Consider the following 19,247-nt stretch of genomic DNA (forward strand, 5'->3'; position numbering starts at 1 on the left):
AGTTACAGTCAAGATATTTTAAGGCATGAAGGATTTTTTTAAATATGTCATTTTGGGGATCAAAGGTGAGATTTAAGGGATAAAATGATTGACTACAGGAGGACTTTAAATGAACATCCAACTAAATAGTTCCATGAATGATGTATAAATAAATCATGTTTTTGCGCTAAGGTTTTGAGAGTATTATAAAGACCAGAGATTTAATGTTCCTGGAAGAACGTTTGTTCCTAACACTGAGAGAATGTTGGCAGTGAGCTGAGGATCTTCTTAATGCACACATGCAGATGAAAGGCAGAAACAGAAGTACATGGCTGTTGATTTGAGGACTCCGGTTCATCTGACAGTGTGTGTGTGTGTGTGTGTCGTTGAGTGTCTCAGTGTGGAAGCGTTTGATCAGATCTTCACGGATGCATTCGTCACTATCGCTCTGCATCTTTGAAGTTCAGCATCTTTGTTGGTGCGGTTGCAGCTCGTGTTGTTTTACATGAATATACGCCAGTGTACGAGACGTGTCAAAACCACAGTCTCCACAAACTCTGTCACGCTCACTCAACTCCTAATTCACAAGGAAAAGATTCACTGATTGTGGAAATATAAATATTACACATTTTTCATTTGTTAAATCCACAGACATCATACAGTATGATCATCTGGAGCTTCAAAAGTCCAGAAGGAGCACGAATCAACATTAAAGTCACCATGAAATCAAACTGGAATATTGCAGTGTTTTTTCCTAAATGATTTATCCATGCATTGCACATCATTATTATTATTATTATTATTTTTAATCACGTTTCTGGTAATCTTGAATCAGAATAACTTCATCTCTTCTCTTCTCTGAGCGGGGGCGGGGCTAGAACCTGTCACTCACATTAGATCAGCCAATAGCAAACCACAACCATCCAATCAATTCCCCACAGCCATAATCAAGCCCCGCCCACATCTGTTCTCGTCCAGAAGCGTTTCACTCGGATATACGGAACAATAGGGAATAAAAGGCTATCACAATTTCATATTTAATGTGTTCAATATGAGACTCTATGATCTACTGAACCAGGATAAGCTATTCCCACCAGATCACATGATCAAGATAACCACAAAACTGGAAGAAAATGACATTAACATGTGCAAAGTTCACCATAATAACATCTTCTGGTCTTTGAGTTCCTTGTTCTCGCAGAGATAAATCCAGCCAAACACACGTGAACATCCTCAAACAGTTTTTATTATAACATCAAGTCTCTTTACAGAAGCTCATGAACATGTGGTCTGATCACATGATTCACACGTTTATCGCCAGAATGAAGGTTTATTAAAGGAACACTCCACCGTTTTTTGAAATAGGGTTTATTCACCGTCTTTCCTACATTTAGATAGGTGGGCAAATGCATTTTTGTCTCATTGCATGCATTGTTTTAGTTTGACAGGGTCGGCGCTAGCTTAGCTTAGCACAATGAATGGAATCCTTTGTTGCCAGCTAGCATGTCCTGAGTAAAAGTGATAAAAAAAATAAAAAAAACCACCTAATTACTTCTTGTGGCCTGCGTATTCACAACAAGTACAAATAGCGATGCAGATTAACACTAGGTGATTTCCTAGGCAACTCTCACTTTTCACTTCACTTTTACTCATGACATGCTAGCTGGCAACAAAGGATTCCATTCATTGTGCTAAGCTAAGCTAGCGCTAAACTGAAACAATGCATGCAATGAGACAAAAATGCATTTGCCCACCTATCTAAATGTAGGAAAGAAGGTGAATAAGCCCTATTTAAAAAAACGGTGGAGTGTTCCTTTAAGGAATATGGAAAATCACGTCTTCCATAGTCGAGCTGCTTGTAACTGAACTGAACTCGTTGCATAATTGATGAAGTTTGAACTGAGTTGAGCAGAATAATGACACTATTGTCTGAAACTGAGGTAGTGTTGCAAAATTCATCACTTATGAAACTGTTATTGTCCTGTTTATTACTGTGAAGCGGCTCTGAAACACTGTATTGAATAGCGCTACAGAAATAAAGCGGTTCTCGTGATTTCAAACCTTTCAATGTTGTTAAAGCCATTTATTTTACACAGTCGGTTAAATGTTTTAATTTGTAGTTAAAGTGTTAATGCATTACTACAAAAAATTGTCATTGCAATTTATTATTTTAATAGTCTGGCATCCTTCATTTATTATGCAACTATGCATAATGCTAAATAATATCTGAATAGTTGTATAATCAACTGTATTGTAGATGTGGTGTATTAATAAAAGTGTGTGTTTCTGAGTTCACAGCAGAAGTTGATCTTCCAGCGCAGTGTATCTGAGCAGCAGCGGCGCGTAAACCTGCAAACACAGAAAACACACGTCACACACACACTCAACACACACCATCCAGAGCTTCAGCATCTGACCTCTGGATAACACTAAAGATTAATGCATTAGTGTTTTGCTCTCTCTCTCTGAGGTTGAGATGATGACGTCCACATCCAGATCATATTTCTGTGATATCTAAATCATACACATATAATCAGGTTTTGTTCTGTATTGGATTTGATACGGCATCTTCAGTTTTCCTTGAGGAGTTTATTACAACCATATGCTAATATCTCGTTGAGCAATATAAGCAATATGATAAAAACACCAATGATCAATAAATAATTAAATTGGTTAATAATATGGTTAATAATAATAGCAATAATAAATGCATGTTTGATTATTATTTATTATAATAATAATAATTATAATTATTTTAAATTATTATTATGTTTTATGGTTATTTATTATAAATGTTTTTACAATTATCATTGTATTTAAGTTGAATGAATATTAGTTATTCTTGATCTTTTTCTTATTATTAGCATAATTATTATATTTATGCTTAATGATTATTTGTTATTGTACTTTTTATAATTTTTATTATATTTAAGTTGAAACATTTATAATTATATATATATATATCATTTTTAATAATTATATGTATATTTATCATATTCATGATTATTTATCATTAATTTTTTATAGTTATTATTGTATTTAACCTTAATGATTATTACTATAATTATTTTATAATGATACTAATAATAATTATTATTGTATTTATGTTTAATTATTTCTATTATTATTTTTAATATTATATAACATTATATATATTATTATTTAATATTATTTAATAATAATATTATTGACACTTTTTTGGCATTGAATCAAACACAAACTGATTTATAATCAGCTTTTCTCTTCTGTCACATTCACCAGCGTGACGCCTGCAGTGCTGTCTATGTAGGGCGCCGCAGACACTTCACTACACAGGGATCCAGCTGACTTCATATCCCACTGAAGTGTGTCTGGATCAATACTGGACAAGTACAACGACTGGAAATAAAATGATCATCAGGATTTATGAGTCCACCAGATGATGGTGAAGAGGACTGGTCGTGTCGTGCGCTCAGGAAGGGTTTGTTAGACCGTCTCCATCATGTTTTCTCCCTCGGAAAATTGCTTTCCGGCCCTTGACATGATCCATTGATTTTGTGTGCGGGCAGGAGTGTGTGTAACATGTCAACAGCATTAACACGACAGTGTGACGCAACTGAGGATGAGGAGAACAGGCCATCACAGTTCAAGAACAGACAATATTACTGAGTCAGCAAAACCGGTTCCAGCAGAATCAGCGCTTCTGTAACACACCTCATCTTAATAAACAACGGGAGTTTTCTTTCAGCACTTTATATATTTGTATTTGTTTTCTTTCAGCACTTCAATAAGGGTCAGTAAGATTTACTTTTATTCAGAAAGGTGACAGTAAAGACATTTATTATGTTTCAAAAGATTCTATTTTAATTAAATGCTGTTCTTTTGAACTTTCTATTCATCAAAGAATCCTGAATAAATGTATCAGTTTCCACACGGTTTTCAACACTGATAATAATCATAAATGTTTCTTGATCATCAAATCATCATATTAGAGTGATTTGTGAAGGATCATGTGACACTGAAGACTGGAGTAATGATGCTGAAAATTCAGCTTTGATCACAGGAATAAATTACACTTTACTATATATTCACGTAAAAACAGCTATTTTAAAGTGTACAAATATTTTAATTTTTTTTATTAATTAAATGCAGCATCAGTGAGCAAGAAGAAGCATTAAAACTTTTGAACGTTAATTGTGATGAGCATCATATGATCTAATAATCAGGACTAAAAACTCTAGATCTAAAAATTTGATCTCGTGAATCAATTCTGTTGACAGACTCAGGAATCATCCGTCTATGTCTCGCACTTTAACAGGGCAAGGCAAGGCTAGTTTATTTATATAGCACATTTCATCCACTATGGCAATTCAAAGTGCTTTACACAGAGAGGAATCAAAATAATCACAAAATAAAAGCAGTTTTTTGAAAAACAAGTAAATGTAACGGCACACGTTTCTTTTTTTAAACACATTATTGTTCAAAGCAATCATTTCCCCGTATGAGCCTCGCAAGCAGAATGACTTCATCTGTTTACTGTCACACACACACACACACACACACACACACACACACACACACACACACACACACACACACACACACACACACAACGGTAATAATTGATTCCTCTCTGCCGATCTGATGTTTCCCACCGATCAGAACTGACACGACCCCACCGGAGTTTGAAGAGATACAGCACAAACTATCAGAGATGCACTTAAAAACACGAGGAACTGAACAAAAGGACGTGTGGGGAAGAAAAATAATAATAATAAAAATACAGCAATTTCTGCTTTTAAAGAAAAGCAAGTTACTGCAAGATTTTCACAATAATTCACCTGAATAAAATGATAAATATCACATTGAAATGACACTAAAGGTCATTAAAGTGCTGGTATAATGCCCTTTTCACAAGATGTAAAATAAGTCTCTGATGTCCCCAGAGTGTGTGTGTGAAGTTTGAGCTCAAAATACCCCACAGATATTTTTATATAGCATGTTAAAGTCGTCACTTTTTGAGGGTGAGCAAAAACGCACCGTTTTGTGTCTGTCCCTTTAAATGCAAATGAGCTGCTGCTCCCGGCACAGGGGGCGGAGCTTCAACAGCTTGTGTGCTCACACACACATGCACTGAAAATTTCTAAACTTTTAGCCTTTTATGTTCAAACCGGAGTCAGACAATGATGGAGAGACTCGAGAAGAAGTGACAACATGTAGAAGCAACAGGACATTTCTGAATGGTTAGTTGATGAATTTATGAAGCTGATTTGTAGTTATCTTCTAGTCACTGATTAGCATATTCTGTCATAATAATCTATAAATTGTGTTCAGGGGGCGGGGTTTATGTAAATTCTAGGGTTGGTGATGTCACTAACCCGGGAGGAATGTGGTGTAGTCTCTACCAGCCGTTTGTTGTAGTCCTTAAAAAGCGATTTCTTTAAAAGCAAATATCTCCCTTTGCTTTGAACTGTGTCGTAACTTTGCAGATGTTGTTTATGCTCAAACAGCAACATTACACACTAACTAAAGCTAGAAAAGTCAAATCATAATCAACCAGCCCTTTAAAGTCAACATGAAATCAACATTAACTTGTAATTAAGTCATGTTCCTGGTCTTTCAGTACATGATTCGTCAGTCTCATTATTCTAAAAAAAATGTTTCCTCATAATCTTTCATCAAAATCTCTGAAACAATTTTGCATTTTGGCTGATGTCACTTCAGTTGTTTTTATGAATTATTGGTTAATGGGTAACACTTTACACTGAGGTTAACTTTAATTAACTGCACTAAAATGAACAAAACTAAAGTAGGCTATGTGATAATCTTACTTAGTTCATTTCAACATTCACTAATAAAGTTGTATTTGTTAACTGCTGTATTTTTACACTTCCAATCTTTCATATTCTGCCCTATTTTCCTGCAAATATTCGGCTTAGGAAAATAATTGGTTGTCAATGTCATTTCATGTTGACTTAAAAAAGTAATCCAACCATTAGTAGCATTTACTGAAGTGTGAAAAAGAAAAAAGAAAACAAAGAGACACAACTCTAGCTCTTCTTAAGGAATGAGATACATAAGCGATATTGGAGATATAATCAAGGCCCATTTGATTTGAATATGAAGTTGATGTAGGCGCTTCAGGTCAGAGCGAGTTATTACGGTTATAATAATCCAGAGCCCTGAGCATGACACATGCTAATATAATCAAAAGCATATCTGTAATTCATGTTCCTCGAGCTACACCACACATTCAGTGGAAGCCATTTCAGTCACAGGGAAAATATGCTTTGGTGAATTCATTATTAGGAGATGAAGGGTGTTTACATGACAGCGATGTGTTAGAAAGGGTAAAGTTTTTAAAACGCTCCCCGTTCACACGGATCCACGGAAACGACTGAAATCGCTGTATTCTGCTATCAGGCCAGTAGATGGCGATGTCACTTTGTAAAGAAACTACGTGTGCATGACGTCACCGTTTTCATAAATTTGCATGTTTGTAGATTATAGTTTTCAAAAACTTGCCCTTTGAAACCCATTTTCAAAACGCAGTTGTCATGTAAATGAACGGCTAAAATGCATCAAATGTTTTCCGTTTTTCAATGAAAACAGTGTTGTGTAAACGACCCATAAAAAGGCATATATTGGCTAATCAAAATTATGACATATTAAGTCATAAATACAAATACAAATTCATGACATGACAAGTCATAACTATGAGATAAAAAGTGACAATATTTTTTGACAAATGTCAAAAATAGAACATACGTAGTCATAATTACAATAAAAAGTGAAAATTATGACAATTTATGACAAAAAGTAAATTATGAGATTAAAAGTCAATTATGAGAAAAGTTAAATTAAGGCTTTTTTAAAAACTTTTTATGTCATAATTTTTACTTTTTATACACACTTTCAACTTTTTAATATAAGTTCAACTCTTAATATAAGTCAAAATTATGACATGCTAAGTCATAATTAAGATAAAAGTGGAAATTATGACAAACTAAGTCATAATTTATGACAAAAAGTAAATAGAAAAAAGTTTAAAAAAAAGAGAAAAGATAAATTAAGGCATTTTTTTTTTTTTTTTTTTACTTTTTATGTAATTATTTTCACAATTTTTCTGTGGCATAAATTTTACTGTGACTTTTTATTTCAGAATTATGATTTACAATAAGTCCAAATTATGACAGTCATATTTATGCGATAAAGTCAAAATGAACATACATTTAAACATAAATAACATGAACTAAATCATAATGACATACTACTGTAAAAGTAAAATATGAGACATGAGTCAATTATGAGAAAAGTTGAAAATTCATAATTTTGACTTTTTATCACCTAATCATGTCTCAGTATGCCATAATGCCAAGTTTTAATCACATATTTATGATAATTATGATTTTTGTGTCATAATTATGATTTACCAAAGCATGTTTTTTTAATGTGGCGGAAAAGGGCTTCCATACATTTCACATGCAAAAGTGACTAAAAACGTTTTGGAAGTTATGGAATATGTTGCATAGTAAAATGAACTTTTTATGGAAATTTAAATATATTTCACTTTGTTTCAGGATATTAATATGTCAAAGACGTTAACAGAGTAATTTATCTGAAAATGACAATTCTGTCATCACTTACTCACTTAATATGACTTTATTTCAGTGGTGTCGAGCTCCACCAGAACAGAACAGCACGACTCTCTCGAACTTTACTGCTAGTCTTCTGAAGTCCAAGGCTTTCACTGGACAACGGCTTCAGTTTCAGTGTGCTTTTACTCGTGCAATATAACACACAGCTCACATATAGATGATTTTATTCACATTCTGCTTAACATCTCCTTTTGTGTTCTGCAAAAGAATGTCTGATCTCTAATACTCATATTCAACCTTCAGCAACAGCATTCAGAAAGAAAAACAGATCGTAATGTTTCCTGTTGAGCTGTCAAAGCCAAACTCATGCATAGTAATGAGGTTTAAGCCTGTCACCTCATTCACAGAGCATGATGGGAAATTTTTGTTCAATTTGCCTTTTGCTAAATAGAGCCGTCAATCTTAGCTGTAATCGGGAAGGAAGTTAAAACGCTTCTGACAAGTAAACCGGACCACCAAAAAACAAAATATAATATAATTGGTTCATAATAACAAATCATACTTGTACTTTGACATAATAATATCCAGAAACAAAGTGAAATGTATGGAAATTTTCATAAAAAGTTTCACTGTACTTTGCAACATATTCTAACTTCCAGAACTCAAAACTTCCTCCCCTTCCTCTATTATTAAATAGAAAAACTAATTCAAACATAATTATTTAAATAATATACTTATAATAAAATTACTTGAATAATATAATTATAATAAAATTATTTAAATATAATTATAATAAGCAATTTAAAATAAATGCATACGTTTAAATGCATTTAATAAATTACATTTTCAGTTAAATTAAATAAATACATTTAAATGCAATAAATATTTAAATAAACTTAAATGTATTTCAACAAATTACTTTAATAAAATTCAAATGCATTCAAGAAATAAATTAAAATGCAATAAATTAATGATTAAATAATTAAATAAACAAACAGTTTCTGCAAAAATAAATATAAAGAAATGACCGATAGTGTGCATGTGCGTGATGTTGAATTTTGAGAAATGAGGCAATTTGCATAACGACTTCTGAATCCACATATGGGTTAGCATAATATACAGTAATGAGGAAACACACACACACACACACACACACACACACACACACACACACACATACATATATATACAGTACCAGTCAAAAGTTTGGAAACATAAAAGGATCATAAGACACCAAAGACTGGAGTACTTTCTGATGAAAATTCAGCTTTGCATCACAAAAATAAATTACATTTTAAAAATATATTAAAAAAAGAGAACCATTATTTTAAATTGTAATAATATTTCATAATATTACTGTTTTTTGTTTTTTTTTAACTGCAGGCTTGATGAGCATAAGAGACTTCTTTCAAAAACATTAAAAATAGTAATGTTTCCAAACTTTTGACTGGTACTGTATATATATATATATATAAAGCGTTAAAGATTATATTAGGGTGGATTCAGTTCTCTTGACTTCTGTTGTTCAGGATCATGTTAACACGTCATTGATGCATCAGTCTTATATTTTCTGTTAAGTATGAGAGCTTTATTATTTTCCTCCTGCGGGTTCATGAAGTCTAATAGTGTTTGTAAAGCTTTATAAGATCCAGTGCTCAATGAAAGAGTCCTTATCTAAAGTCAGCGTTGTTCGGCTCGTCCCGGACTGACCCTGCTGAACGAGCACAGAGGAGAGCATGTCATTTCCTACACAACCCGTCTCTCTAAACGAGAAGAAGCGTTTAATGAAGACGCAGTGACTCATGACGCAGAGTTCAGCGGGTAAAAACACAGCGTGAAGAGGTCACAGTGACTCCAGTTTCGCTAATAACAGCAGATAGTTCTTGTCAGGACTCAACAATAAAGAGACACTGTTACTACATTATATATGTGGATTTAAAGAGGCTGCTGTTTGAGCATGAAGTTCTTCTCTATATCAGTGTCAGTGTTCCTGAACTCCTGAAACGCCTCCATTGTAGTCTTGAGTTTCTTCCGGGAACACGTCACAATATTCCTCATTATAATAATTCATGCGCAGAATAAAGGGGCGGGGCCTGGTTGAGTTAGTTAGTAGTGTGTTAAACTGGCGGTTATGGAAAGGGGCGGGACATTTCCCAAACACACTCGAAGCACTCGACCAATCACAACACACTGCTCCAGCCGACCAATCAGAGCACAGTGTGCTTTTCAGAAGGAGGGGCTTCATAGAGACAGGAAGTAAACAGAGCGTTACTGACAGACTGGGAAGAGAGGAGCCGCAACAATGGAGAATATGAGGAAAATAATCAACATTACAGCAGGAGAACCTGTTCTAGTAAACATTACAGTTTTTCTACATCACAGAAAAACTAAGCGATTCATTTACCTTGAACATGTGCAATAACATCATCAGTGTGAGATTTAGTCAAAATTGAGACTGTTTTGTGATAGTCTTTAGTTAGAAAGAGCCATGAATCATAAATAAATCACGATAAACCACAAAAATGTTCATGAATTTATCAACTATCAATTCATAAACTCTATTTTGCTGTAAAAAGCGGACATGCAGTGATGGAGTTACCGTAAAGCTGCATATTTTCCAGCTAATATATGTTAAAAACCTAAGAATTCACATCTTTCACTGCTTTATACAGTGAGGAAAATAAGTATTTGAACACCCTGCTATTTTGCAAGTTCTCCCACTTGGAAATCATGGAGGGGTCTGAAATTGTCATCGTAGGTGCATGTCCACTGTGAGAGACATAATCTAAAAAAAAAATCCAGAAATCACAATATATGATTTTTTAACTATTTATTTGTATGATCTGCAAATAAGTTTTTGAACACCTGTCTATCAGCTAGAATTCTGACCCTCAAAGACCTGTTAGTCTGCCTTTAAAATGTCCACCTCCACTCCATTTATTATCCTAGATTAGATGCACCTGTTTGAGGTCGTTAGCTGCATAACGACACCTGTCCACCCCATACAATCAGTAAAAATCCAACTACTAACATGGCCAAGACCAAAGAGCTGTCCAAAGACACTAGAGACAAAATTGTACACCTCCACAAGGCTGGAAAGGGCTACGGGGAAATTGCCAAGCAGCTTGGTGAAAAAAGGTCCACTGTTGGAGCAATCATTAGAAAATGGAAGAAGCTAAACATGACTGTCAATCTCCCTCGGACTGGGGCTCCATGCAAGATCTCACCTCGTGGGGTCTCAATGATCCTAAGAAAGGTGAGAAATCAGCCCAGAACTACACGGGAGGAGCTGGTCAATGACCTGAAAAGAGCTGGGACCACCGTTTCCAAGGTTACTGTTGGTAATACACTAAGACGTCATGGTTTGAAATCATGCATGGCACGGAAGGTTCCCCTGCTTAAACCAGCACATGTCAAGGCCCGTCTTAAGTTTGCCAATGACCATTTGGATGATCCAGAGGAGTCATGGGAGAAAGTCATGTGGTCAGATGAGACCAAAATAGAACTTTTTGGTCATAATTCCACTAAACGTGTTTGGAGGAAGAAGAATGATGAGTACCATCCCAAGAACACCATCCCTACTGTGAAGCATGGGGGTGGTAGCATCATGCTTTGGGGGTGTTTTTCTGCACATGGGACAGGGCGACTGCACTGTATTAAGGAGAGGATGACCGGGGCCATGTATTGCGAGATTTTGGGGAACAACCTCCTTCCCTCAGTTAGAGCATTGAAGATGGGTCGAGGCTGGGTCTTCCAACATGACAATGACCCGAAGCACACAGCCAGGATAACCAAGGAGTGGCTCTGTAAGAAGCATATCAAGGTTCTGGCGTGGCCTAGCCAGTCTCCAGACCTAAACCCAATAGAGAATCTTTGGAGGGAGCTCAAACTCCGTGTTTCTCAGCGACAGCCCAGAAACCTGACTGATCTAGAGAAGATCTGTGTGGAGGAGTGGGCCAAAATCCCTCCTGCAGTGTGTGCAAACCTGGTGAAAAACTACAGGAAACGTTTGACCTCTGTAATTGCAAACAAAGGCTACTGTACCAAATATTAACATTGATTTTCTCAGGTGTTCAAATACTTATTTGCAGATCATACAAATAAATAGTTAAAAAATCATACATTGTGATTTCTGGATTTTTTTTTTTAGATTATGTCTCTCACAGTGGACATGCACCTACGATGACAATTTCAGACCCCTCCATGATTTCCAAGTGGGAGAACTTGCAAAATAGCAGGGTGTTCAAATACTTATTTTCCTCACTGTATATGAATCAGTTCACAGATGACTTCACAGAATCAAACGATTCTGAAAGCGATGAAAATGCTGCTGTAATGACACAGCACAGTGTGAATACTCCTGAAAAGAAAGACTGTGAAGTGTGTGTGTGTGTGTTTGTACCTCGAGAGCTCCTGGTTTGGGTCTCACGGCCAGCTGTGGATCCGGAGCGCTTCGGGTCGTCTCGGAGAACGATTGTCCTGTTTCTGCCATCAGGCCTGAGGAACACAGTCACCGTCACTGAACACACTCCATCACTGAACACACACCATCACTGAACACACTCCATCACTGAACACACTCCATCACTGAACACACAGCGTCACTGAACACACACCATCACTGAACACACACCATCACTGAACACACTCCATCACTGAACACACAGCGTCACTGAACACACACCATCACTGAACACACACCATCACTGAACACACACCGTCACTGAAAACACACCATCACTGAACACACTCCATCACTGAACACACACCATCACTGAACACACACCATCACTGAACACACACCATCACTGAACACACAGCGTCACTGAACACACACCATCACTGAACACACACCATCACTGAACACACAGCGTCACTGAACACACAGCGTCACTGAACACACACCATCACTGAACACACACCATCAGACACTGAGGAGTGAATGACAGGATCACACTGGGCCATATTTAAAATACTGTGTTTGTGTGTGTTTCATAAAGAGTTTAATGGAATAGTATAAATCACAATCCAATTTCATTCATTTTATGGAATAGAGCAGCTCAGACAAAAACTAAATATATACAACTTTTATGGTGTTTTTTATCCTTATTTTAGAGATTTTAACTATAAATCACAATAAGGAATAGAGCAACTCAGAAAAAACTAACTAATAAACTTGGCTTTTTGTCCTTTTTAGAGATTTTAACTATAAATCACAATCTAATTTTAATTTTAAGGAATAGAACAGATCAGACTAATACAATAATTTAAATAAATAAATAAACTTTTATGGTGTTTTTTATCCTTATTTTATAGATTTTAACCATAAATCATGATCAAAATTTCATTTTATGAAATAGAGCAATCAGAAAAAAAAAAAAATTGAAATAAATAAATACGCAGACAACTTTTAAAGAGCTTTTTTAGAGCTTTTAACAATAATCCCCATCTAAAGTTGATCTAAATTCACCCTCTAAATTCATACAAAGAAGTGTTCATGAAGTTAGCAATCTATATTTCACTTCTATTACCAGTTCATTTGTAAATATCACAAAAGCACGTTCTCAAGTTTTCATGTTGCCTGGAGAAAACCATAATTTTCCAGTCGTTTCATATAATTAATCGCCGCTACTTTTTCCATTGGGAAACTTGATTGATATAAAAGAAAAAGCACTTTATATCTGAAATCAAAAATGTGTGGTTTCATGACATGTTGTCCAAATCAAACATGAAAAGGTCTGTCGCACATTATTTTTTATTAATTTTCTTGGGTGTGATGATAATCAACAACTTTCAGACCCACAGTGATATTCATCTGACGTCCTCACGACACAATGCTCAAACTGCAGTGAATCACAGGCATTATGGCACTGAGAAGAGCAGAATAATGAAGGAGCCATGAAGGCCTGATACCGCGACTTCATTTGAAAGGATTATTGAGCCGAGTGATTTGCTTACGAGAGGATGCAGTGAACCGTATCCAGGAGACGGGCGTCCATATGATGTCATGTGATATTAGAGGCAAGAGTTGCTTATTAAATCATAAACAAAAGCAAACAGACTCAAAATAAGGACCAGCACATCTTACAAAGCATCGCATCACTGACCTTTCGCAGGAGTGGACGGATCTATCGGCATAATATGCCTGAACTCACACACACACACACACACACACACGGTCAGTGTGTTAAAGATGCCACAGTGTGTAACGGTTTCTCAGAAGTTGCTTCATCTCGTGTGAAAGACTAATGAGGCTTTACAGCAACTAACACAGTTTCTTTCGGCTCGCAGTCGTTGCGTCATCATCTGAGACGCTGTACGTACGGTACACTCCATGCTCAATACACACCAGATTACATCTGAGTTTCATATGTCCGATTTCAGACACTTTATCTTGACAGACAAGACTTGAAAAAAGTGATTAAGCTTCAAACACACAATCATGTGAATACAACAATATAACAATATTATGCACTTTGAAACTTTTATTTTTTTGATTATATTATTTTAAATATTATATAAAATTACGTAATTAAAATAAAATGGATTTAAATTATGTAATTGTAATAAAATTAAATAAATACAATTATTATAATAAAATTATTTGAATTATATTATTATAATACGCAAAAAAAAAAAAGAATAGATAAATGCATTTATCCAAACAAACTTAAATTTAAAATGCATTTAAAACCAATTACATTTTCAATGCATTTAACCAAATAAATGCAACAATAAATAAATAAAATTCAAATGCATTTGAACAAATCAATTTTCAGTGCATTTAACCAAATAAAATGAAATGCATTTAAACACAAATGGTTTAATAAATAAATAAAGGCAAATAAATATAAATAAATAGCTCACGTGACTGGCTCATTTGTAAGGATTGCAGCATGCAGGTTGTGTATATTAATCATATTAATATTATGCCAATCATACTAATGGCAATGCTAATGTCTCTCTGCAGGTGTTACACACTCGCTGGTTTATTCTCCAGCATGTTCAGTTCCAGCAAACGCAGCAGAAACACTGTTCTCACTGCAGCGACTCTAACAGCCAGCAGCAAACACAATAAATCATGACAGGCGATTAAATCCAGCGGCAGACGGAATGAAAATGGACTTGTGTTGACGTGAGCGAGCGTTGACTGGAGTCAGAAGACCAGCGCTAACTAAAGGCCTTCAGTTACCACAGATCAACGGGTTCAACGCTCCAGGCTTCGTTTCTTTACTGACTCACCACAAGAACGCATGATTGAACTCTTGATTAATCCGTCTAATGGATCATAATCTAACAGAGTTTGGGAAACTGATTCAGAACACATCCGTCATGAACTCAATCTCTCTTATCCTGATAAAAAGGTTCTTATGTTTCACACTGCAGGCAAACGTTTGTCTGAGAGGAAAAGCAACAGCACTTCAGATCTGATCAGACCTTTTATGACTGTTCACAACACATTTTACTTCTGTAAAGACTGAATAAAAATATCATGCATTCACACACATCCACTATCATGCATTCACACACATCCACTATCGTGCATTCACACACATCCACTATCATGCATTCACACACATCCACTATCATGCATTCACACACATCCACTATCGTGCATTCACACACGTCCACTATCGTGCATACACACACATCCACTATCATGCATTCACACACGTCCACTATCGTGCATTCACACACATCCACTATCGTGCATTCACACACATCCACTATCGTGCATTCACACACATCCACTATCGTGCATTCACACACATCCACTATCGTGCATTCACACACATCCACTATCGTGCATTCACACACATCCACTATCGTGCATTCACACACATCCACTATCGTGCATTCACACACATCCACTATCATGCATTCACACACATCCACTATCATGCATTCACACACATCCACTATCATGCATTCACACACATGCACTATCATGCATTCACACACATCCACTATCATGCATTCACACACATGCACTATCATGCATTCACACACATCCACTATCATGCATTCACACACACACATCCACTATCATGCATTCACACACATCCACTATCGTGCATTCACACACATCCACTATCGTGCATTCACACACATCCACTATCGTGCATTCACACACATCCACTATCGTGCATTCACACACATCCACTATCATGCATTCACACACATCCACTATCGTGCATTCACACACATCCACTATCCTGCATTCACACACATCCACTATCGTGCATTCACACACGTCCACTATCGTGCATTCACACACGTCCACTATCGTGCATTCACACACGTCCACTATCGTGCATTCACACACATGCACTATCATGCATTCACACACATCCACTATCATGCATTCACACACATCCACTATCATGCATTCACACACATCCACTATCATGCATTCACACACATCCACTATCATGCATTCACACACATCCACTATCATGCATTCACACACATCCACTATCATGCATTCACACACATGCACTATCATGCATTCACACACATCCACTATCATGCATTCACACACGTCCACTATCGTGCATTCACACACGTCCACTATCATGCATTCACACACGTCCACTATCATGCATTCACACACATGCACTAATATACATTCACACACATCCACTATCATGCATTCACACACATCCACTATCATGCATTCACACACATCCACTATCATGCATTCACACACATGCACTATCATGCATTCACACACATCCACTATCATGCATTCACACACGTCCACTATCGTGCATTCACACACATCCACTATCATGCATTCACACACGTCCACTATCATGCATTCACACACATCCACTAATATACATTCACACACATCCACTATCGTGCATTCACACACGTCCACTATCATGCATTCACACACATCCACTATCATGCATTCACACACATCCACTATCATGCATTCACACACATCCATGCATTCACAATGAAGGAAGTCTCTCTCCATGTAAAGTCTAACGTCTATTAAAGAAAGCGATGACCCAGGGTCATTAATGACTGTTAGTATGAAGCAGAAAGTCTTCATCATCCAGACAGATTAAAGTCTCATCTGTGTGTGTTTGATTCTGGTAATGAAGCACTGAAGAGCGACTGGCTTTTAAACGGCGCTCTCCATCACATCATATTAACATGATCAGACTGAAGCGTCTGTCTGAGTTTCGGCCCTCACACACTCAAAAAGCAAAAGACATCATTAGTGGAGTAAAACGAGCTTCCTCTGTACGATCAGATCGATGCGGGACGTGAAAGAGACGGAGACGGTGGAGGCTCAACTGAAGGACACAGATAGGATTCAGATATTCTGCTCAGTTAGAGAAGCATCGCTCTGTTCCTTCAGTCTGGGGTGTCAAATATAACAATTTTGTCAGATTTACCTAAATACATATTTAATAAAACATAAAAATGTCTCATTTATCATATATATTACACATTATATAATTTATCATATTTTATAGTATGTATATTATATTATTATAGTATGCATATACTGTATATTATAAAGTATTTTCATGCATTAGTACTTACTTATAAATAAAATAAATAAAATAATAAAACATAATAAAAATAAATAAAAGAAAATAATAAAATAAAAAAAACCTATTACCTATAAATATAAATCCTAAATCTATTTCTATTATATACAAAAAATATTTAAACAAATGCAAATGAGTGAAAACTTATATTTATATTTAACATTTAAATGAAAATATTAATTACGTTTATATTAAATACATTAATAGTATAATTTATACATTAAAATACAGCATTATCTTATAAAATGTGAATCATCATCCTTCAACTAGCATATATAAAATAAAATAACATTAAATAATTAAAAATAAACTATTACCTATAAATCTTACATCTATTTTTGTCCAAATGTAAATATTACATCTAACTTTAAATCAAAATGTTAAATAAATAAAAAATCTTGAATGTTATTTAAAAAATGTAAATGTTAATTACATTTAATGATAATGACTTGTATATTAATATAATTAATTAATTGATATATTCATATATTAATTAAAATACATAAAAATGAGACATTTGAAACGGCATTATCTTATAAAATGCAAATCTGGCAAATCACCCTTCAACTAGTAGATCTAGTGATGACATGTAAACTAAGGTTAATAGTTGTGTATTGACCAATCAGACGACAGGACCAGAATGATCTGTGTTATTAGATAACTATAAGCATAATCTGAGTTTACCGTGCAGAGCTCTGTAAGCGCCGCCCAGACAGGCAGAGTTCGGCACGTCGATGGTGTAAACCGGAGCGTTGAAGACATCAGACAGAACCTGTGGAGATGAGATATGAACGAACATTACAAGTCCTAACACAATGATCAGATGCATCGTGACGGGGATATTACGCTATAACTACACACTCATATTTATGTGATCAGTGTTGATCCTAAAATAATACCTGTAAAATGTCCTTGTTAGATGATGCTCCTCCTGTGGCCAGCACTCGAGTGCCCTGAACTACAGGAGAGAGAGAGAGAGAGAGTGATTTATAGTTATATATCATCATAATCTACACTTACAGCCTGTGACAACTAACTAGATTAACAGACAGATCATAACAGAAGAGCTGTGAGTGTGTGTGTGTGTGTGAAGCATGCCAGACATCAGTCATGTTAACACTGCCATCACAGGCTGAATGAGACATAAAACATTATGTTATGCTAATTAAAGCATAATTCAGCCTGCATAAAGCATATAAACAAATGTTATGCAATAAAATGGCACATAAAAAGGGAAATCACTGCAGATCCAAACCATAAAATTATTGCACCTGTAAAATTTGAGTACCATGAGGAACAGATCTGAGATCAACAAACTGCATCTTTATAGAGAACATGAACCTGATAATCAGAAAGTGATGGAGATATAAATATAAATATAAAACAACACATGCAGTGGATCTCGGTGTGATTCTTCATAAGCTCAAGCAAACAACACTGCAGGTGTTTTCTGGAGAAGTCTCTGTTTGGCTTTTTCCCAGCATTCCTGCATTTCCTCCGCATAAAAAGACTGACGGAATGATTAAGATCAGCCTCATTTGCATTCATTAAATATTCATGAGACTCGTTCCTAAGAGCGTGTGTGTGTGCATGAGGAGAAATGCAGAAACACACACACACGCTCAGATCTACAGGTGCTGCTGAAGACGGACACACACACACACACACACACACACACACACACACACACACACACACACACACACACACACACACACACACACACACACACACACACACACACACACACACACACGACCTCGCTGTATAATCCAAACTCTATCAGCATCTATTGTGTTACTCCTACACATGAATATAACACCAATCATTAGAAAGAAAGAAAGAAACCCAGGGTATATTTACATAAAATTTTAAAACCTGCACATCATTACCATAATAATAATAATAATAATAATACATTTTGATTTGGGGATACAAATAACAGTAATACTGTATAGTTTTGTTTTAATTCACTTTTATGCATTAGACCGGTTTAACATTTTCAAAAAGCAAGAGACAATTTCTAAATGTTAATTTTTAACACCTTTGAAAAGTGGATTAAAAACATTTTAATGCGAATTACGGCTTTATTTTTACATTAAGGCATTTTAAAACTTTA

At 35.6% G+C, this 19,247-nt stretch overlaps 1 protein-coding gene across 2 annotated transcripts in view; it reads right to left on the reverse strand.

Annotated features, from left to right (window-relative positions):
- Nucleotides 1–1,204: 1,204 nt before the first annotated feature.
- Nucleotides 1,205–19,247, reverse strand: part of xylb (xylulokinase homolog (H. influenzae)) — a 35,659-nt gene continuing 17,616 nt past the window's right edge. The window contains exons 16-20 of one of the 2 annotated variants that reach the window (XR_013820125.1): nt 18,028–18,086; nt 17,813–17,900; nt 11,959–12,053; nt 1,993–2,328; nt 1,206–1,323 (exon numbers count right to left, since the gene is read on the reverse strand). Coding sequence is in view for 1 of the 2 variants with exons in the window: in XM_079862494.1 (XP_079718620.1) it covers nt 2,272–2,328; nt 11,959–12,053; nt 17,813–17,900; nt 18,028–18,086 (299 nt within the window). In the remaining variant the exon portion in view is untranslated. Of the gene's footprint in view, nt 2,329–11,958; nt 12,054–17,812; nt 17,901–18,027; nt 18,087–19,247 lie in introns of both variants that reach the window. The other variant, XM_079862494.1, reaches the window with a different exon arrangement.

Source organism: Squalius cephalus (assembly GCF_949319135.1).
Source record: "Squalius cephalus genome assembly, chromosome: 25".
NCBI lineage: Eukaryota > Metazoa > Chordata > Actinopteri > Cypriniformes > Leuciscidae > Squalius > Squalius cephalus.